Source organism: Rhynchophorus ferrugineus, unplaced genomic scaffold (assembly GCF_030347505.1).
Source record: "Rhynchophorus ferrugineus isolate W39M unplaced genomic scaffold, kcgeb_rfMv2 rfM11, whole genome shotgun sequence".
In the NCBI taxonomy this organism is placed as follows: domain Eukaryota; kingdom Metazoa; phylum Arthropoda; class Insecta; order Coleoptera; family Curculionidae; genus Rhynchophorus; species Rhynchophorus ferrugineus.
Genome location: NW_027472590.1, coordinates 9,798,153 through 9,822,027, shown reverse-complemented (window position 1 = coordinate 9,822,027; position 23,875 = coordinate 9,798,153). Strand labels below are relative to the sequence as shown.

General features: G+C 32.6%; 1 protein-coding gene across 4 annotated transcripts in view; it reads right to left on the bottom strand.

The window, feature by feature from the left end:
* bark (C-type lectin domain-containing protein bark beetle) overlaps nucleotides 1-23,320 on the bottom strand; it is a 55,244-nt gene extending 31,924 nt beyond the window's left edge. For 3 of the 4 annotated variants that reach the window (XM_076418494.1, XM_076418492.1, XM_076418495.1), the window contains exons 1-2: nucleotides 22,920-23,320; nucleotides 21,984-22,377 (exon numbers count right to left, since the gene is read on the bottom strand). In XM_076418494.1, the coding sequence (XP_076274609.1) occupies nucleotides 21,984-22,283 (300 nt within the window). In that variant the 5' untranslated portion in view covers nucleotides 22,284-22,377; nucleotides 22,920-23,320. The remainder of the gene's footprint in view (nucleotides 1-21,983; nucleotides 22,378-22,919) is intronic. The other variant, XM_076418493.1, reaches the window with a different exon arrangement.
* Nucleotides 23,321-23,875: the final 555 nt, after the last annotated feature.

Below are 23,875 nucleotides of genomic sequence, written 5' to 3'. Positions count from 1 at the left end.
AGGTATTTTGTTGTCGTCAGTATACACTAATACCTCAAATACTTCAAAATACATTTGAACATAAATACATTTCGCGAACTTTTCAATAGGTGTGTCAATAGGTGAACAAATAACGCTCAGTAGCTTTCGTAAGTCAGATGGCAGTCTTGACAGTGAAGTGAAGAATAAAACCGATCATAGAGAAAAAAACTTAATACCAACACACCAGTTTGGGTTTATTAACAAGCATTCAACAATTAACCAGGTCCACAGAATAACAGATGTTATCGAAAAAACCTACGAAAGTAAAAAAGTATGCCCACCTATATTCTTAGATGTAACACAAGCTTTTGATAAGGTTTGACATGAAGGCCTTGTTCATAAACTACAGAAAATGCTACCAAAAAACACACCGAACTACTAATATCGTACATTACAGCCAGAATGTTTAGAGTTAAACAAAAAGCTTACTCTACAATAAAAGAAGCTAAAGCAGGTGTACCACAAGGAAGTGTACTGGAACCAATGCTTTATCTACTCTACACTTGTGATATACCACAAATATGGCTATATTTGCTGATGACAAACAAGATATAATGTTTCATCGCTTCCAACTTTTATCTGATTTCTCTTGTCAATATGTCGACCTACGCTTGGTAGTAATTACTAACATAATTTCGATATACATTCTACATCTAAGAATATAGCTCAACATAGCTTTTTACTTTCATAGGCTATTCAATTATATCTATTATTCTATGAACCTGGTCAATTGTTGAATGTTTGTTAATAAACCCAAACTGGTGTGTAACTACTAACTTTTAAACAGGAGTTTTTAGGTTTAGGTTTAGGTTTTTATTTCATTTGGTCAGAAAGTAAAAAAGGTTTTGGAATCATGATAAATTCAACCAACTTCCAAACGCCTGGGACATTTTTTAGTCGAAATGATGCATTGATCATTAGTTGGTGTGCTTTATAATTACCTTTCTTGGTAGTTTTTGCTGTAATTGTCCTGCTATTAAATCATAGCCTGGCGACTTCTTTAGATCAGTATTAACTTTGGTAACATAAATTACTTTATCTGATGTTATCAGTAAAAATTGATGCCTGGATGTCTGAATCTTTAATTTTTTTTTTTTATGTTTTTCGAGACGAATTTATTCTTATAAAATTCAAACTCCAATCAGTGATATATGTGCCGTTTGTTGTCCACCTTTTGTTTCTCTTGTGGTAAAATCATAATTCCATAACTATAGAGTTTCTAACATTTTTTGGGCGAAAAACTAAATCATGCTTTCCAAGCTTCTTTTAAAGCCAGCTTTTCATTATTAAGAGACTACATCATGATGAATCTTTACCCTTTGCAGAATAACTTGTCCATCAGTAAAATTGAATAATTATGAACTTTCGCAAGCAGGCAACGTTAAATATCTGGGTTACGTTAAATATATCTCAACATTATATATCTATAAAACATACAGTGAGAAAACGCAAACAGCTTGGGCTTAAACTAAACCAAATGTATTGCCTGATAGGGCGTAAATCTAAATTATCAATAGATAACAAGGTTTTGCAGTATAAGTCAATACTTAGGCCCATTTGGACCTATGGTATTGAACTATGGGGTGCAACTAGCAAATTTAACATATATATCCTCCAGAGGTTCCAGAATAAAGTGTTGCGAGTCGTCGTCGATGCCCCATATTACGTCTCCAACAAACTGATATACCAGCGCGATATACCTTAACGAGTAACCCATAACGAGTGTGATTCGAAGTACTCTGAAAGACTATTAGTGCATCACAAGGCACTCGCCAAACAGTTAAATGTGCGCGATGACAGTGTAGTGTATAGGCTCAAACGCAAACTACCATACGAACTGATTAATAGACACATAGAGTGAGATTTAATAATCTCTAGAAGTTAGGAATAGTCTTTAGAATAAGTTAGGATAGTCTTTAAAATAAGTTAGAATAGTACAGCAGATCATTTACTGAAACGATCTTCTACATGTCAGGATAGTAATACTTATTGGAATTATTAAATTATTATTACAAAATTAGTGAATAGTCTAGCTTTATTATGATGGAAAACAACATATTCTCTATTAATCAATCATTAGTTGTTGACAATTACATTTTCATTGTTAATTTATGTTCCTTGTTAATTTACTTTTCCCACAACCTATTATTTTACCCAGTTTGCCTTTCTTGTGCACGACAGTAATGATACTAAAATATTGTCTCATTAAAAAAAAAACGAAAACAAAATCCTATTGTAAAAATCAGCGTGAAATAGTTCATTTGCTAGTAAAAATCCATTCATTCAATCGATAATTGTCGGTGTAAATTGGTTCAAGTTCAACAGTTCTTCGTTCTACATGATAATGAACGCGAGTGCTGAATAGTAAAATTCGACTGCTATAGATGGTTAAGGTACTTTGTGTTATGTATTTTCGTTGTAAATGCATCGGAGTAAGAGAAAGACATCAGCTGAGTCACTGCCGAATGACATATAACGGTAAATTCAACAGTGCATAAACTGTAAAAGAAAAGGCTTTCTTAATAAATCTACGGTTTTTTTTGTTCATGCTCTATAATCGTTATTATTATGGGTTGACGCGAAAAGCTTCAGTTATTTTGAACAAAGTCCCGAACAATCTAGATCGTTGCAATTTGAAAACCGTTATAGTTTATGCATTACATTTTATTTCGAATAATTAACCTCGCAAAACCGAGATTGGTTTGGTTTCCTGCTTCAACATATTAATATATAAATTACTAAACAATAATAGGGATAATATTCGTAAGTAATATTTCAGTTTCTAGGTCATCTGTTTCTATATTAGTTTATTTTCTAAGTCACTGGTTGGCATCATCGGTCGTCCGTTAAATTCCGATCGGCGGTCTACTTGGCATTTTGATAGTGAAGGAAATAAACCAACATCAAATCCCACAAAATATTGAGAATTTAGAAGGGTATCTTATATGGCCGCATGTGAAACAATGTTTTAGTTTGTTCATTTGCGGCTAGGTGGCTTGAATGACATATTAAGCTTTCAGAAGACTATTCTAGAAGATAAGAAGTCGTAGAATACGTATTTGGTGGAAATAATCAAGAAGTTAGTGGATATTTTCGACTTTTTTGGTAATTACATAATTCCTATAGAAACAATTTGATTTATATATAAAGAATTTCAGTTTAATTTCGAAATTTAAAAGAGCATTGACTAACAGGGATGAGGTTTCCAGTTGTTATTTAAATTGTAAGTCTTTTATAATGTTAACTATGTGTAACTGATTTAAAAAAATATAACAAGCTTCTATTTTAGCTGTAACCAAGTGAAGTGTGTGAAGTCCAGCAGCAAGCGTCAGTTATTTTGAATGATAGATGTAATTTGACAGTCAGGGAATTTTTTTACTTTGTTGGTAAATGATGTCTCGACTGTTCTATCTAATTCCCGGATTATGTACAAAACTTAACAAGCAGTTGTCCAATATTTCATATCGGCAAATGCCGTATTTTGTATTGAACACTGTGACGATCAACTGTACTGAGCATTCTCAACGAGACGTGATTAGAAAAATAATAGTTGGCACAATAGTTATAACATCTAAATATAACATTACTTATATGTATGACTTACAATTATATACTTAACAGGTTAATTGAAAAGTTCCCGACCTGACACATAGATGGCGCTACAAGAATTAAATCCATATGTTTTTTAGTTAGCCCTAACTTTCAAAAGATGCTTGTATAAATTTAACAGCCGTCGGATCATTAGTTTGTGAATTATATCATTTTGAGTGAAGTAACTTTTGTTATTGTGAAAACAATGGATAAAAAGGAATTTTCGTGTTGATAAAATATTGCTTTTTGAAGGGAAAAAATACAGTTGAAGCAAAGACTTGGCTTGATGCCGAGTTTTCGGACACTGTCCCAGGAAAATCAACCATCAAGGATTGGTATTCTAAGTTTAGACGCGGTGAAATGAGCACCGAAGATGGTGAACTCAATGGACGCCTAAAAGAGGTTGTTACCGACGAAAACATTTAAAAAGTCCACAAAATGATTTTGAACAACCGTAAACTGAAACTGAATGAAATAGCAGACACTCTAAAGATATCAAGTGAACGTGTACATCATATCATTCACGAATATTTGGGTATGAGAAAGCTCTGTGCAAAGTGTTATGGCGTCTGTAATTTGGATGTGTATGGAATAATTTTCATTGACTACGTCGAAAAAGGAAGGACCATCAACAGCGACTATTACATAACGTTATTGGACCATTTGAAGGACGAAATCACCGAAAAATGGTCACATTTGAAGAAAAAGAAAGTGCTGCTTTACCAAGACAATGCACCGTGTCAAAAATCCATGAATTGGGTTTCGAATTGATCCAGATCTCCAGCTCAGATCTGAAAAGAATGCTCGCCAGGGAGAAATTTTCGTCGAATGAAGAGGTGAGCGACGAAACTAATGCCTATTTTGACGCAAAGGACAAATCGTACTTCAAAAATGGTTTTTAAAACTTGGAGGGTCGCTATAATCAGTGTATCACCCTTGAAGGGAATTATGTTGAATAAAAAATTATTAGTACTACTACTATTATTATTATTATTACTTCTATTATTGTTATTAAAATATTTTAAATTTCCCGCTTCTCATATTGTCAATCGCGCCCTCTGGTTGCAAAACCCTTCTAATATCTCTATATTTTGTGTCCAACAATCTGCAACAAAAGTTTAGCACACTACACGTTTTTCATTACAACTCTTAATAAAAATAAATTGTTAAGTTCTAGATTCTACAATTAAAGACGATTAGTCATAGTATCCATGTAAACATTACAAAGAGACAACTATTATTTACTTATCGGTACGACAAAGCTATAGTACACAGTAGGCGTGTCGGCCGGCGAGGAAAATATCGATATATCGGAGAAAAAGAACGCATTTCTTTTCCGATAACTACGATATTAAATGGACGAAATTATGGACCAAAATATACCAAACCCTTAAAATGGGTACTTAACCCATTTTATAATGTTTTTTTATTATGTTTAAGAAATATTTTAAAAAATTTTTAAATATCGGTCAATAACATATTAGCTAAAAATCGATATATAGATATTTTTTCGGCATCACTAGTACACAAGCAGTTTGTAGTTGTCCAGCAAATGATTAATACGTATTGTTTTTGTTTTGTGAATGCCTTACATGCTTAAAAACACTACGTGTTTAAAAATCAGTTCATTTTTTAATATGCTTGCCGGAAAAAGCTTTGGATTTGCTGGACTTCTATCAGTCGCCTTCTCTCATACATATTATATGTGTTGACGTTTCTTTTTGAATTCATCTTGATGGTCATCAAGCAGTATATGAAGTTTCGGGGCATTTATAAAAGGTGACGTGGCATCTGCATTGCACATTTTTGTACTTATATTCATGTTAAAGCATCATCTTTCTCTCTAGAGGTTGTATCTATCACTTCGCTGAACTTAAACAACAGATTGCTTAAAATTATCTATTCATATCAAAAAAATATGTCAATAAGACAGTCCAAAAAAAGGAAACTTTTAAAATACTTCACTGGGATATTCTACCCCAACCACCGTATTTACCAGATACTGTTCGTTTCGACTGTCACTTGTTTCAATGGCTCAAGTCCTTGCAAATAGCTCTTCACTTTTTGCAAAGAAATCTGTTAAAGTACGTTTCTTCTTCTCATATTCTAAGAAATCCTTTGTTAAAACTAAAAATTAAATATCAATAATATTTAGGAACTTTCTTTTTAAAATAATAATAGTTATTTAATTCGAATTAACTTAATATTAAGTCTTCAGTGCAAGCGTTAAACATTAGTTTTAACCATTAAAACACTTGTAACTATATAATTGATATTGATAATTAAGTAAGAGTTATACAGTATAAAATAAGTACAGTTGCTTTAATTAATTGATACAGTCGATGATTTTGATAAGCAGACCCGTCAGAAAACTTAGTAGACCATAAAAATCGTTAAGTAACTTGTGGGAAGTTGCTGTATTCAATGTAAATACAAATGGACTTTGTTGTATAACGTCTGGTAAATTTAAGAAACTCATAATGTTGCCCAACAAGTCGAAAGCAAACCAAAAAAATATTGTAAGGCGATTTCTAGATAATTTTCTTTGTCTATTGTTTTTTTAATCAAATTAGCCAATTTTCTGTGTTGTTTCTCGTATATAGTTATATTAGTTTTATGACTTTATCAATTTTAAGATATTTTTTTTACTCTTTGTGATTCCACAATCTGCCCTATAGGCAATAAGTATTTCTTATCTCTATATTATATATATACATGGCATGTAGAAAATCACTTCATTAAGCGATCTCCTGCATAATATTATATTAATTAATTATTCTTATTCTAAAGTTTATATATGTCCAGTAGTCAGATCAGATGGTGTTAAAGGTTTTAGTCTACGCACTTCACTATCACGTCGCATATTTAGTTGCTTAGCGAGTACGTTGGGATGCACTCGTTGTAGGTCTAGAATATCGTGTTGTATCACTTTATTTGAAATATAGTACGGAGCATCAACAATGGCACGCAACACTTTATTTTGGAACCATTGAGTGATGGATATATTAGATTTGCTCGGGGTACCCCATAGTTGGATTCCATATGGCCAAATGGGCTTGAGTATAGACTCATACAGCAATACCTTGTTATCTAATGATAACTTGGATTTGCGCCCGATGAGCCAATACATTTGATCAAAAATGGTGTACACAGGTAGTAGCAGAAGAAATAAAAACTACAGTGATATTAAGATGACTTGACAGTAAAAACACTATCGAGGGAAACTCTAATAAAAGTAGAATACATTAATTTGATATATAATTGTTAATTAGGTGGATTAAGCCTCCAGGGAATACCATAAGTCGTTTAGAAAAGAGTTCAATATAAATAGAATAAAATAACTCTAACCTACAAGCTATTGTGACTGTTTGATTAACTGTTTAAGCCCTTCGATAAAATAAACTAAAATGCGTAAAATGTCAATCTTAAATGCGGCAACATTGCACCGTTTTGACGTCATAAATTAAAAAGACGGGCGTTCACTGCTAATTTGGATGGACTATATATACTCATCAATATAATATATATTGTGCTGTACTGTGTTATGTATTGTTTTAATAACAATTTATACTTTGTATAAATCTTTATATATTTTATAAAACTTGTACACATTTAAAAGTATAAATTGTTTTGAAAAATAGAAAATTCTTTTTTTATTATTAACTAGCGACCCGCCCCGGCTTCGCACGGGTGCAATGCTGATACTAAATTAAATACACTACAGAAAAAATATGAACGTTGTATATAAAAACATAGCGGCCCGCTCCGACTTTGCACGGGCATAAAATATATATGCCTATGTCACTCAATGAAAACATGATTAAAATCGATCCAGTATTTTTGGTTCATTCATTACTGCCCTTGGCCTGCACGCATTAAATTTGGAGTAAAACAATTCCTCTTCCCCTATACTTACTATGAAGATTTCCTGCTATCTTTGGAATATCTAAATTCATACAATTTTTATTACATTACACATTTTTAAACGCAAATTTTAAATTTGTAATATCTCCGAAAATATTTGTTTAATTTACATGCTGTAAGGAACCATATTGATCTATATTAATTGCACACTGTATTTAAGGTACATAATTCGATAAGGATTAATGCCGTATTGCTTAAAATAGCTTCGTAAATAAGCCATTTTCTCACGTAAAAAGTAAACAATAAAAATGGTTAATGTGGGTTATCCCTAAAAGATAAACATATACCATCGCGGACTTTTTTGTAGACCTTTTTATGATGTACACTACTGTAGTACATTAATTTGATCTAACTCGTAGGGTTAGGCAGCGTTTTTGCTAATTGCTAAATAAGCTTAAAAAATAGGTTAATTTACGGCATCACGTTAGAAACCTCTAAAATTAGCAATGTTGCCTTAGTATATTATGCATGTATTATACATATAACCTTCCTCTTGAATCACTCTATCTATTGAAAAAAACCGCATCAAAATCCGTTGCGTAGTTTTAAAGATTTAAGCGCACGTAGGGATATAGGGACAGAAAAGGCGACTTTGTTTTATACTATGTAGTGATATAAGCTTTTATTATTTCTGATGTATAAAAATTGTTATATTATATAGTGTTTTTGTAAATATTTTTCAAATATTCACTTAAACTATTAGATAAATGTATTTTTACTTTTACGTTTATTTTCACTATTATTATTATCGTTATATTTTAAATTTCCTGGCACAGTCGTGCCCTCAGGTGCGAAAATTAAAATTTAACTTTTAATAATTAATGCATAGAAGATTCCCTTCCATGCTATCTATGTTTTGTGGCGCGAACACACAAAACCAAGAACAAAACGACGTCCTACAAGTCTTGATCCATTTCCATCATCCCGCTGCCGAGTCGTTGACCTTAGATACCGTATTCTAGCTCGACCGTGGGGCAAGTTTGCAGTATTATGTCACTCTGCATCGATTCAGTTCGCTAATTCAGAATCGTGCCCGTTCTTACCAAAGAAAAACTATTACCGTTTTTATTCCATCTCTAATTAGATTTTCTACCATCCGGAAAAAAACGTTACGTGAACAGTTACTCCATACTTAATGTTTTGTATTTAAAACTACACGACATATTTACATATTTACCTCAATAGTATAAAAACCAATTGATAATTGATATTAAATGTTAATAATTTGAGTTTAATTGTCGGTTAAAGGCCATCCACTCGAATTCAGATAATATTGTGTCATTTTTTTTAGATTACCGTCAAGATGATTCATTACTTACTTTCTCTGTATTGGCCGTTAAATGGCGGCAATATTTCTTAATGACAAATTAACCTGAAATCCTTCAATTAACGTCAATTTAAAAAGTAACTAAATTATATTAGATTCTGTTCGATTATTGACAAGGGAAGGATTTGTTAACTTGTCATGTTTCATAGTATTACACCGAACTGTATTATCAATTATTACAATAGTTTAAAATAACCAGAAAAAATCTCTTATATATATACACTAATATCAGAGCTTCATTAATATGAAGATTGATAATAGAGAATCAGAGCCGGCATTAGGAAAGCTTCGGCAGTTTCCGCCTGATTTTGCGACGTTGAAATTTACAAGCTATCGAGAGGTAGGATCCAACGAACTACAGCGGCCATATTGTAGGGTTAAGAATATTGTTGTTTATAGTTTATTTGTTCTTATACTGTTCATATTTTGATTATAAATAGTAGACAGTCATGGATAAATAATCAATTTGTATTTTAGGCATAGTTGAACCTGCAAAGAGTACAGAAAAATATGATTCGATGTCCTTTATGCGAGTATATGTCATCAAAATCGTAGCTCGTTGATCATATAGAACCATTCCAGAATATTAAAATTGAACAAGAAACATTGAAGTTTGGCTTGAAGATTTTGAAGCCTGGAAAGATTATATAGGAAGAATAACTAAGTTTTCATTTGTTAAGGTTGGGGGTTCCTATTTTGGTAAAAATATTACCACCTCTCATTTTGTGGGTAATCGACCACGAATTCATAAGAGTGTACCACAGGATGAGAGTTATTAAAATCAGATAAAAATATGATTGTAGCTAAACTAGCTGGTAACATTCTAATGGATGTTATATTAGAGAATCCGAGAAAATTTAACCAATGACAATTTGAATAAACTAGATTTATTGACTCATAAAGATTTATATAATATTCAACAAGCAAACCGATTGAATTCTACAGATACAACGCATGAAAGTGTTGACGTTACAAGTGTTGAAGCATGGGTAAATGAGGATGAGCAAAAATATAGGATGGGGTAAAAGTCCCACTACCATTTTCCGCAATTTCCGCTGAGTGGCAATAATCGAACAATTATTTTCAATAAATATTGTCGCTATTTCTGCTCGTTCTTGCGGCGTAAATTTCGACGTCTATACAACAAATGCGAAGTGCGTAGACTAAAACGTCTAGCACCATCCGATCTGATTATTGAACATATATAGGCTTTAGAATAAGCTTTAAAATAATATTAATTAATTAAAATAGTATTCTGTAAAGGAGATGACTTAAGGAGAATGAAGTAATTTTCTACATGCCATGTATGTATAATAAAAACATAAGAAATACTTATTGCCCTCTGACCAGATTGTGGAACAACTAGGAGTAATAAAAAAAACGAAAAATGCACTGAAAAATTGTAACTTGAATCTTAACGGAAATATTAGATTAATTTGTGAATTCAAGTTAATTTAATCTATTCATATTATATTCCTATAGCGTCTTAGGACCTCTCCTGTATCTGCTCTACACTGCTGACATTCCAACAACAAAAGAAACACTTCTTGGAACCTTTGCTGATGACACAGTTATTATGGCAAAAGATATATCTCTGCCTAGGGCAATAGAAAAAGTGCAAGTGGCAGTCAACAAAATCTACAAATGGACAAAAGATTGGAAAATTCAACTTAATAGCTCCAAATCTGTCCACGTTAATTTTGCATTAAGGAGAAATAATAAAAACTTAATTATATCACTCAATGGATGCCCGATTCCTCAAGCAGAATCAGCAAAATACCTTGGAATCCATCTTGACGGTAGATTAAATTGGAAGCATCACGTTAGACAAAAAGCAAAACACATTAGAACCAAAATAAAACAACTATACTGGTTAGTCGGAAGATACTCTCAACTTGATCTAAAATCAAAGAGGTTGATCTATAATACAATTATAAAGCCAATTTGGACCTATGGGGTGCAAATATGGGGTTGCACTAAAAATGCAAATCAGTTAATCATACAGCGCTGTCAAAACAAGATTCTTCGATTGATTACCAATGCCTATCGCTATGTAACCAATGAAGAACTGCACGATGACCTGGAAATCAAATGGATTTGCGAAGTTGTGCAGGATTTCGCCTTGAAACAGGAAAAAAGATTACTAAATCATCCTAACGTGGAAGCAATACAACTGCTGGACAGCGCACAGGATGTCAGGAGATTGAAACGAACAAAACCATACGAACTTGTGTGAACATTTAGTGTGTATTATTAGTGTAAACTATAGCTATAAGTTAATAATTAATAAATAATTATAATTTTATGATTGAGGAATACATACTGATGTATTTTCTCGTACTCGTCTTGCTTGTTAATTAATCCAAGCACATAGGAAAAGTAGTAATAAATTAATTGTAATAATAATAATTAAGATTGTACTAAGCGTATCTAATAAAGATGTTATAAAAAAAATTATATTCGTCAAAAGTACGTATAATTTTCAATAACTGGCAACGTTGCAAATTCTAATCTTTGTTGTGTATGCTATGATTTTCCACAATTACACTATTTATTTGCCGACTCTGTGTGTCATACTCCATAAAGTATTCACAATTTATCATGTATTTTATTTGCAACTAAAGGATTAAAATATAAAAAACCAATGCTTATCTACTAATTAAAAGATTAATTAATAAATAATTGCATTATCTTTTAAATTAACGAACATAATCCACGTTAAACGCTGAGTAAAGGAAATTTAAAGAACACCGTAACGTTTTGTAGGTTATATCGACGGTGATTCACCAAAGCCACTTTCTCCGTATCGCCAATTAAATGGCGGCAATTTTTCTTTATAGCAAATTGACCCCAGACCTTCAATTACAACCAAGTTAAAGATCAATTAAGGTAAATTAGATTTTGCCTTATTATTGAGTTTTTTTTTAATCGTGTACTTCCGATGACAAGACATTCAAACGCTCGATATTAATTTGACGTATCTGATATTACAGTGTTCTGTAATGTCAGTTGTTGTGATATTCAAACAAAAGCTTTAGATTGTTTCATATTAGGTATCGTTATATTAATAACAAGAAAAGTATTAGTACAGTTATACAATAATTTTTTGTTTTGTCCATATGCATATCTAAATAAAGTTTAATAATATTGTCGTTAATGTAGACTTAATATGTCTACAATAACATTTGAAGAATTAGTGATTAACTTTATCCATATATTATTTTCGCGGCCACCTTGATATATTGACTCATATTATTGATAGAAGGACATCAAAATGAGCTAACTATCAATATTAGAGAGTTTATTACGGAACTTAAATTTCTAATAATTACTTTTTATTAATTAATTGCTTGGATGAGAAGATTGAACAAAGACCATTATTTTCACAGCCACTTTGATATTAAAAGAATATGGAAAAGATTTTTTTTTATTATTTAATTATTGCATTATTACTAGTCGTTTCCGTCTAACCTACAATTTGTTTTTATAACTTATATCTAGGTATATATCTAGGAGGACCCATCGGCTCTATCTCAGTCTCTGGTGAAATAATGTTTGTACATGTCACTGCTGTATTTTTTATTATATGCACCTTACTACACAGCACTACACAAGATCAGATGTTTTGATTCTTTTGAGTCTGTGTCCTGTTCTGATGGCATCCAAAAGCTGCAATACTTCAATATTCTCACGAGAATGGAGTCTTTCCTCATGTCCCCTCGCAATTCTCTTGATTTCTTGACTGACTGTGGGTATCTGAAGGTCTCGATGTAGGTAATTAGTCCTATAGTATTTAGGTGCGCCCACAACACCTCTCAGGACTTTGTTCTGAAAAATTTGTGTTTTATTTATGTTACCCTTTGCAGAACATCCCCATAATTCAACTGCGTATGACCATATAGGTTTCAGTATTTGCATATATAACAGCAATTTATTATGTACTGATAAATGTGATTTTCTTCCAATTAACCAGTACATTTTCCTATATTTCAATTCACAAGTGTAGAGTAGATAAAGCATTGGTCCCAATACACTTCCTTGTGGTATACCTGATTTATCTTCTTTTATGGTAGAATAAGCTTCTCCTTGTTTGACTCTAAACATTCTGGTTGTAATGTACGATTTTAATAGTCCGGTGTGTTGTTTTGGTAGCATTTTCTGTAGTTTATGAACAAGGCCTTCATGGTATGGTATTAGGTTTTTTCTGTCTATGATAAAAAGGATTATAAATTAATATTAGTATTTAGTCTTATGGGACCTAGAATAAAACAAGAGTTATTTGGTGTGGTAATGAATCATATAGGAACATTTTATGAAATGCAGTTAATTTCCTTATCAGTTTTGACTTCTGATTATGTTAATTGATCCAACAAAGATGTAGAAAAATCGTTTCGAATTTGCAGTGTTTCAAATAATATAAATTTTTTCATAATATCCTACCTCAATTCTAAAGATGTTGGGTTACGATGCTGCAAACGTTTATTTTTGTAATTTTTTAATAGTAATTTAAAGAACTGGAAATTGAAATATCAATCATTTATCAAGTTGATAAAAGATGCCGTTATCAACATAACAAGTTCAAAGATGATGAACTGGATGCTCAAACTGAATTAAATTATGGAGACTCAAATAATCACTTAAATAAGTGCTTTTACTACAGGTGCTATATTCAGCAGATAATGCTCCTTCTACATTTCAAAAAATGAGTTGATTATTGAGATATAAGAAATTCTTTTTTTAACATATAATTCAAATTCCGCAAAATTCAATTAAATATTGTTTCAAAATTAAGTGTGTAGTATTTATATTACACTTAAGTGTATCTCAAAATATATGCAATATTTGAGTGTGTCGTAAAGTGTAGAAAATCCATATAAAATAACAGTTTGACAACTGGAAATTTAGGGCCAATGAAAGTAGACCACTATACGAAAGAATAGTGTCTTTTTAATTGCTGACCTATACATATATCAAGAACAATAACACATTTTGGAGCAAGACCATCTTGAACTCTAGCTTTATCTAACAAAATGCTAGCTAACAAAATGTTTGTATATACTTTTTAAATCAATTTGCCTAAATCTTATGAATTTTTAAGTAGTGAAACCGTATTTGATGAAAAAGAAAGATTGTATACATACTTATATGTATATATACTTATATTTGATGATCTAAGGTTCTTACAGTGCTGAAAGCTTACTTATTATACTTTGTTATAATTATTCAGTGGTGTAATCATTCAAATTTAGCAAGATTTTGTAGATTATTGAAAGTTAATGGAAATTAGATTTAATTAAATGCCATTAAAGGAAGATGTGAAAGATTAGTGAATGTTAGTTCCTGAGATAGTTATTTTAATGTTTTAATATACAGACATTTATTTATTTATTATCATAGATATTTCTGATTTTATATTGAAAATACAGTGAAAACGGTATAACTAAACTAATCCTGATACTGGTAAAGGCTTTGTTCTTGTACTATTTATATTTTGATAATAAATGGCAATTTAGGGCCAGTAAAAGTAGAGCACTATACGAGAAAAGTGTTTTTTTTTTAATTTCTGAACTGTACATATTCAGTGGTGTAGTCAATTAAATTTATCAATACTTCGTAGAATATTAAAACTTAATGGAAATTAGATTTGATTAAATGCCATTGTGGTTTGTGATTGCTATTTATTGAGAGAAATAACTATCTTAATATGTTTTAATATAAGACATTTATTTATTTCTTATCAAATTTATATTTCTGATCTTATATGGAAAATACTGTGAAAACCGGTTTTGGTCTTTTTTAGTACTTTATCTAGCCTATTGTATTATCTATTTAACATTAATTCTTCGTACTTCTTGGGACACCCTATATAATTGCTGTTTTTATGAAACCGAAAAGTTAACTCTATCGCAATATTCTCATCATTGTCTTGTGGTGTACTATATATCCGTGGTAAACTTGCCCGATTACGAAAGAAGTTTATAACGATTTCATTTCACTCTCCCACCATATTTGACCTACTATTGGGACCGGTTGTTTTTGTGCATAGTAAATACTAGGGAAGGACCCGAACTGTACACGCAGCCCATTAAAGTGTGGTGCATCAAAGAGCAACTCAACAACAATCGCTTACGAGATGTACGTCAAAACCATTGTTGATCATAATATGAGCAGAAAAGTCCCCGGCCTAACACATAGATGGCGCTAGTTTTATTGCATTCACCGTTTGATCAGTTAGTAATAACCATCAAAAGAAAACTGTTAAAATTTCATGATACTCTACTCATAGGTTTGTCAGTTATTGTGCTATGAGTGACACTACTTTTGTTATTTTCAAAACAATGGATCAAAAACAATTTCTTGTTTTAATTTTACACTGCTTTGCGATGCGAAAACCGTTCAAGCGAAGCAATGGCTTGAAAAGTGGTATAAGAACTCTGCTCTCTCAGAAACAGCAATAAAACGCTGGTTTACTGACTTCCAACGTGGTCGTAGAGACACCGATGATGCAGAACGCAGTGGACGTCCAAATGAGATGGTAACACCAGAAAACATAAAAAAATCCACAAAATCGTTTTGAATGATCGAAAAGTGAAGATGCGTGGGTTTTCTAATATCGTAAATATATCAAAAGAACGTGTTGGTTTTATATTGTATTATCATTTGAATATGAGAACGCTCTGTTAAATATGAACGCGTTTGCTGATTATTGAGCAAAAACAAGAACGTGCTGATGATTCTGAGCAGTGTTTGATCATGTTTAAACGCAACAAACCGGAATGTTTGCGTCAATATGTGACAATGGATGAAACATGGATCCATCACTTCACTCCGGAATCAAAAGATCGTCATCTGAGTGGGCAGCAACTGCTGACAGGCCTATTTTGAGGAAAAAAAATCATTCTACAAAAGTGGTTTTGAAATGTTAGAGTAGATCTCTAAAGAGATTACGTTGATGAATAAAGCCAATATTGAACAAAAAAAAATCACCTTTTTTCAAAATCGGGACTTTTCAGCCCATGTGTTGTTACTAACACTCACACACAGGTCAGTTGAAAAGTCCCCGACCTGACACATAGATGGCGCTATAAGAATTAAATCCATATGTTTTTAGTTAGCCCTAACCCTCAAAAGATGCGTGTATAAATTTGACAGCTAATGGATCATTAGTTTGTGAATTATAGCATTTACAGTGAACGCAGTGGATGCCCAAAAGACGTTTTTACCGACAAAAACATTAAAAAAATCCACAAAATGATTTTGAATGACCGTAAATTGAAACTGAATGAAATAGCCGACACTCTGAAGATATCAACTGAACGTGTACATCATATCATTTACGAATATTTGGATATGAGAAAGTTCTGTGCAAAGTGGATGTCGCGCGAGCACACTTTTGACCAAAAACAACGACGAGTTGATGATCTGGAGCAGTGTTTGAAGATGATTAAGCGTAATAAACCCGAGTTTTTGCGTCGTTATGTGACTACGGGTGAAACATGGCTCCATCATTTCACTTTGAAGTCCAATGGACAGTCATCCAAGTGGACTGCACACGATGAACCCGCTCCAAAGCGTGGGAAAACAGTCGGCTGGCAAAGTTATGGCGTCTGTATTTTGGGATGCGCATAGAATAATTTTCATTGACTACCTTGAAAAAGGAAGGACCATCAACAGCGACTATTACATAGCGTTATTGGACCGTTTGAAAGACAAAATCGCCGAAAGCGGCCGCATTTGAAGAAAAAGAAAGTGTTGCTTCACCAAGACAATGCACCGTGTCACAAGTCAGTGAAAACGATGGCAAAAATCCATGAATTGGGCTTGGAATTGCTTCCTCATCCACCGTATTCTCCAGATCTGGCCCCCAGCGACTATTTCCTATTCTCAGATCCCAAAAGAATGCCCGCTGGGAAGAAATTTTCGTCGAATGAAGAGGTGATCGCCGAAACTGAGGTCTATTTTGAAGCAAAGGACAAACCGAACTACAGAAATGGTACCGAAAAGTTGGAGGGTCGCTATAATCACTGTATCACTTTTGAACGGTATTATATTGAATAAAAAAAAACTAATGCTGCCAAAAAAAATGTGTTTTATTATAGTAGGCCGGGGACTTTCCAATTGATCTGTTACGATTACAGAAAACCCTGATACTAAATCATATCCTAGAGAATGACGGAATAATTACAACATGAGTCACACCTTGTAAACATAATGTACATCTATTTTATCAACGCTGCTTTATTGATTTATTGTCGATACCGTAAACTTTGTGTTTTATTCCAACTAGTTATTTTAGGTTATGCAACGGCGTATTTTGATAAAAACAGTGGTAGTATAACAAGATCGCGGCGAAGAAGTTTGCACAGAAAGTACCTTTACATGATTATATCATCCAGTACTTAATAGTTGGTAACTTCGGTGACTCATTGATATGATTAATTAGATATACTGTGTTAATATTGCATACTCATATCGAATAATAATAAAAAAACTCGGAAATTGTCCGCATATCTCGACAGAATAGATAAGTATGGATATATATCAACATGTTATCAAGATGTGTAATGTATTGCCTGTCCGAATTTGTAAATTTGTTTTAGAATCAGACAATATTTTCCTTCTCATTTTATTCTAATTAAAAAGAGACACAATGCTGCCTGATTAGTTCGAACACGTAACGAATGAGCCTGTCAAAGTCGTCCAGTTGTCAGGCGTATGCAAAATTCTTGAAATAAATAGTTACAAGAGGTTATGACTTTATGAACCATAAATAATTGTGGCTGTATAATTAACTGTACTTTTAGATGTACTACAATGTTAAAATAAATTATATTTGATAATTTTTTTGTTCAATTATTTTATTTAGGTTATAATTTTGTTGTATGCCAAGGCCAAACTGAACTAAAACTCAGAGTTGATGCGGCAACATTGCGACGTTTTGACGTCACAAATTTCGATGACGCATATACAAATAAACTTTGAATGGACTATATAGTATATTCAAAGTTTTTTTGCATATACGTCATTAAGATGTTCGTATTGCCTGTCACAATTTGTAAATTCGTTTCAGAATCAGACAGTGTTGTAGTAAAAAAGAGACACAATGCTGTCTGATTAGTTCGAACACGTAAACGAATGAGTCTGTCAAGGTCGTCCGGCTGTCAAACTTACGCAGAAAGCAATAGTTATAAGAGGTTATAACTCTAACCTATAAGCTATTGTGGCTGAATAATTAACTGTATTTTTTAGGTGTATTATGATGTTAAAATAAATTACATTTGATAGCATTTTTGTTCAATAATTTTATTTACATTAGAATTTTCTTCTATGTCAAAACTAAACTGAACTAAAACTCAAAGTTGATGTGGCAATATTGCGACGTTTCGATGTCACAAATTTAAATAACGTATGTACAAAGTAACTTGAACACACTACAGATGTTTTTTCATTAAACTGATAAACTATAATCCCCCCATTTTTGTTAGTTAAATTATTTTTTAATGAAAATATAATATTCACGTATATCTAAAAAACGACATAGATCCAATGTTCATCGCAAATATTGATGATTTTACTTCAAATAAAACGGCCAATGCGCGTCATCTATGGCGTTGAATATACTAGGTGTACCGGAAAGTTATTACCGGTTTTTTTGTGTGGAAAAACTATGTAGATTTCAAGAAAATCGAAAAATGTATATATTCAAAGTATTGGACGTTTCAGTCTATGCATCTTGGCCATCTTTCGGGCAATTTATGGAGTACTTTTTGTCCTTTGAGCAAAACCATTCATCGACTCATTTTCGGTTCTTTGAAATTGGCGAAGTGCTGCTACGAAAGCGCGTGTCCGCGATTGATGCGAAAAGTTGATAGTCGGGTGGGACAAGGTCTGGAGAGTACGACGGGTGCATTAATTTGTCTCATCCAAGTGCTTTCCAATGGTTTTGCTTCTAATTGATTTTTTGTTGTCGTTAGCGATCACTATTAACTGTTTCGCCAGATTTCAATAGTTTGTATTACACCACGCCACTCTGATCCCACCAAACGTAGAGCATTGTGTTGCGACCAAAGCGATTTAGCCTTGGAGTCGATCGGCCAGGCAATTTTTCGATTTTTCATTTGTCGTTTGTTTTCCATTTGTTCGTTGGGTTGGGTCTTTATCCAATAACTTTTGCAGTTCCGTTTATAAATATGTAAAATTCGTTTTAAACTCGGAGCGGATTTTTGCTTCTCATTTTACCTTAGTTGAAAAGAGACAGAACGCTCTCAGAATCAGTCTTCCAAACACGATTTGTGGTACTGGCCGACCTTGTTATCAAATGTCTACAAAATTCTTGTTGTTGTAAACCAAAATTTTCGGTAAACGTGGCAACATTGCGACCTGCTGACGTCATAAATTTTGATGACGTGCGTTGCCTTTTTTATTGGAAGGACTAGGGCTATGTGAATTTTATTCTGTCTATTCTTATATTGAAATGAATATAAAGAATGAAATCCTCATGGAAAATCGCCATTAATTTCAATTCATGCTTTTGAAAATGGTCGTTATATAAGCAAAAATGTGACAGAAAATTTCAAAAATCCATAAAAATGTACCAAGAATCTCTTAAATAAGTAGTTTTACTGCAGATGATATATTCAGCAGACTCTGCTCCTTCTAGATTTCTAAAATTACCGTAGATTTTTATTAAATATTTTTAGATTTTTAGATTAACTTAACATCAAGAATTTTCAGAAGTGTATGGTGATGCTATTCTTCAAAATATGAATTTTTTAATAATAATGTATAATACAATGTCAAATGCGATAGTATTATCAATGCCAATAACATGCACTCTAAACATATTTCAACAAACAGCTATATCGTCAAATAGAACCAGGAATAAACAGGTGACGACTATTAACTTAAATATATTTGCACAAGAAACCACTGGCTAGGACAAAAGGTGTAAAGTTCATCCAACCAACTGATAAATACGAAGTAATTAGTATTCATCTCAAGTCATCGTACATATGTATGTATTGTAAAGATATTCACGCGGTGTTTCTTCTACCACCGGATATATTAATATGTGAAGTCATTCAACAGTAACTGTAAGCGTATTCGTTTCGAACCCGAGTCCAATTTCAACCGTCAATCGATGTTCGTAAGTATAAAGAACGAAACACCCCATAATACGCGGTTTACTTTAAGGATTAATCGATATTCGGCCTAACTTCTAGTCGCGGCCTACTTGATGTTTGAAATACGAAGAAAACATCAGGGTAATGTGATTATAACAAACAAAACGTCTTTTGTTATTTGTATTATTTGTCTTGTCACGACCTCCTTGACATTTTATAAACAAAGAAAACGTTAAAACATTATACCGATCCATCGCATTCATTATACTGATCGTCTTCAGATTCATGGAGAATGTTGAAAAAAAAAATGGTTTTAAATTATTTGATGTTGACCTGAAATCCTGTTATATAGGAGACAACCCCCGTAAACTCATGGTAAAAGGTTTTTTTCTATAACATTTTTAGTAAAAAAAAAACGACCTAAGGTTCTGTTTAATCATGGCCTGCTTGACATTTGACATACAACGAAAACGTCAACTAACAGTATGTAGTTAATAATAACAATTTTTATATTCCAGCTTCATTCGTGAAAATCACGGCCAACTGGGCATTTTATAATTAATTAAAAATAACTACCAGTATTCCTTCTTTACTGACCCACAACTACGTAAAACTGTGTTGAAATGTATGGGAAGTACTTAAAAAACAACAAAATGTGGTTTTGACCAGAATTCCCAATATATAAATATATAAATATTTAACAATTTTTTATCCTACTGGAAATTTTCTTCCAGTGAAATAATTTCTCAGTAAAATAACAGTATAACGTTTTGTTTAAATGATGGCCTACTTGACATTTGGCATATTACACCACACAATGTAAATATCAAACAATATGCAGTTAATAACAACAAAATATTTTATATAGAACGCCGCCTACTGAAAATTTCATAACTAACTGTTTTTACTAGTATTTCTTTAATCAAATTATATTTTATTTTTAAACACAAACTATTTTTTGACGTACACGGATGAATGCAGTAATTTTTTTAAAGATTCTAACGTTCTTAACTAAAGAAAACCTGTTTAGAATTCAACCGACCGTTAAAAATGACATGCTGTAAAAGGGAGAAGATAGTAAAGGTAAGGCAGACAAGGACGGCGTTACGAAGGAATCTTCCCTTTGTCTGACGTACAGGTGAATGACTAAATGCGGTCTAGCGTGGAACAATCAAACTGCCTATAGTAAATTTCGAACCGTGTTTGTTTCAGTGATAAGGGCTCCGAGACCTATTTTCAATGTTATGTTGACTTATCCTGGTCTAGAAACCAATATTTTTTGAGAATCTACTTGATCCGATTACCCAATTTCGCCCGATTAATTGGAATGCGAGATATCGTTAAAATTAAATAATTTTTTTTTTAATTTTAACAGTTCATCAATTGTTTTGTATATTTGTATAAGTATTTGAAGTTATGTTTATATGTAATATGAGTAATTTCAATTTGTTTTGATTACAAATGTCACAAATTGAGAATTTAGTTTATGTATTTATGAAATAACAATGATATTGTATAGATTCAGTTGAAATAGTTTGTTTTAATATTAATACTAGTGAGATTAGATGTTATATGCCTATGCAATACAAGAATGTTTTATAACATGTATTTTCCTAGAACAAAATTGCATTTGTTTTGGTTAAAATGTCATAAATTGACAGTTGAAATTATATATTAATTAGTTAATAAAAGTTATGCTGTTATTGGTTCAGTTAAAATTTTGTTTTAACTTAAGTATAATTGATATTCAATGTTATATGTTTATGCAATATATATTTCATTTGTTTTGATTATAAATGTCATTAATTTGACACTTGAGGTTATGTATTTACAAAAAGTGCTATATTAGTTCGATTTAATTTAAGAATAAATTGCATATACTGAGTTAATGCAAGAATGTATTATAAAAGTCATAATATCCGATTTCAAATTATATAAACAACATATGCCATCATATTAAGTCTTAATATAAATAAGTTTTGATATAAAATACTAACCTGGGCGTTTAAAGTTCCTCTTACTGTTATGCCAACTTGTGAATCAGCTTTTATGGTTACACCGGGTTCTATCACAAGTTCAGCACCTCGTTCCACGATCAGATCGTTGCTTAACCGATAGGGACTCTGACTTTTAAGCAACACGACTCGACCGCTTTGCAAAACACCACCCGTAATCTCACTGCTGCCGAGGGAAGAAAATATTTGATCATTGTCATCAATATCTTGACCGAGCACGTAAACTTGCAATAGCACGCACAAATTGATAATCGCAAAAAACGTCCGATTTGTTATACACATTTTATCGTGTCGATTACTCTACATCTAACCGCTCACAGTTTCGCACTTCGCGCACTTAATGTCAGGAACTGGATAAACGTTGTAGTTCACTTCCCTGTAAATTGAATAGCAAAAATTATATCGTTTTTCTTGATAACAGAGATCAGTTTAGATAATGTATTGTATTATTACTTTCGATCATACGGTTTTTCTCTATACTATCTGAGATAAAAATAAATTAAAATAAACCCTACTAATACAGACAATAGAGAAATATTAACACAATACATATTTTTACTTACTACGATACCGAACTTTTAATTTACTGTTAAATTATAATAAAACATTATGTCTTACACTATTCGAAACGTCAGACCAGAATATATTACTTCAACTGTTTTAAGAAATTAGACATACGTCAAACTTAAGACCGAATATATTAATTACTTGTTTCGCACCCGTATAAGTAAATTTAAATCCAAACCGTTTTATTAGGAACTCGTTATGTTTTTGATAAAAACTCAGACGTCTGATAATTGGTGTGCGATATTGTCAAAACAATGAAATTTAAATCTGTACACCTCAAACAAAATTCAAAAAACACCAATCAAATATCCGCTTCGATTAACGGCCAATTAAAATCGACTGTCCACTCACCTACTTTGATTTCGATGTCCGGCGTTGATTTCACGCGAAATTCCAGGTGTTTTGAACGTTATTCCCTCGATGTGGGCACTAATAACGAGTTTTTAAAGACCATAATGTAAGATTATGCATCGCGACGTCGACTGCATTGTTTCACCGCGCCGTATACACTCTCCCACTTAACTATTTCCCAATACCTTGACGTTTCGTACTCGTACCGCGCGATGTCCGTTTAATTAATCGAAGTTTGCGCGTAATGACCGCCTAGGTTAAATCACAGACGAGGGATTCGGACGGGCGTCGAAAATTCTTCGATTCGGGGACAGGCGCGGGTTTTCCGTGAGTGTAGGGGGAAAAATGCGGCTGGTCACGTGACCGCCACGGACCAGGTAAACGAATCTTACCTATCCCCACCCACCTGTGCGACCAGGTAAAACAGGTGGGGTGTTGTCGTTTCTCGCCGAGAGAGGGCGACTCTTGACGGGGATACGCGAAAAGGTCAAGGTTCGGACACGGAATACGAATGTGACGGTTGATGACGTTATTGTTGATATGACCGAAGAAAGTTGAACGGCAGCATCAACGTTGGACACTTATTTAATAGGTTATGATTTTGTTGTCCTTATCGAAACGTCACCATATCCTTTATCGTAATAGAAGCGGATGATTTATTCCTTATAACTTCTACACCAATAAAACTCTGAAAATCGTGAATATCATTTTCGTACGCATCTCGTCTAAAATAAATTAGTCACTTTTATTTAACTTAATTAATGACGCTTATCTTAAAACCACCCGCTTCACCTGTACGCTTTAGATAAGAGTAACGAGATAACGGTGGTATTAAATTACGTGTTTATTTTGCACAATCTGCTTGTTTATTTGACTGTTGATATGTTACATTCCGCAATGCGTAACTGTTAATTTCCTAGTTAAAAACAAATAAATCCAATTACATCAGAAATATG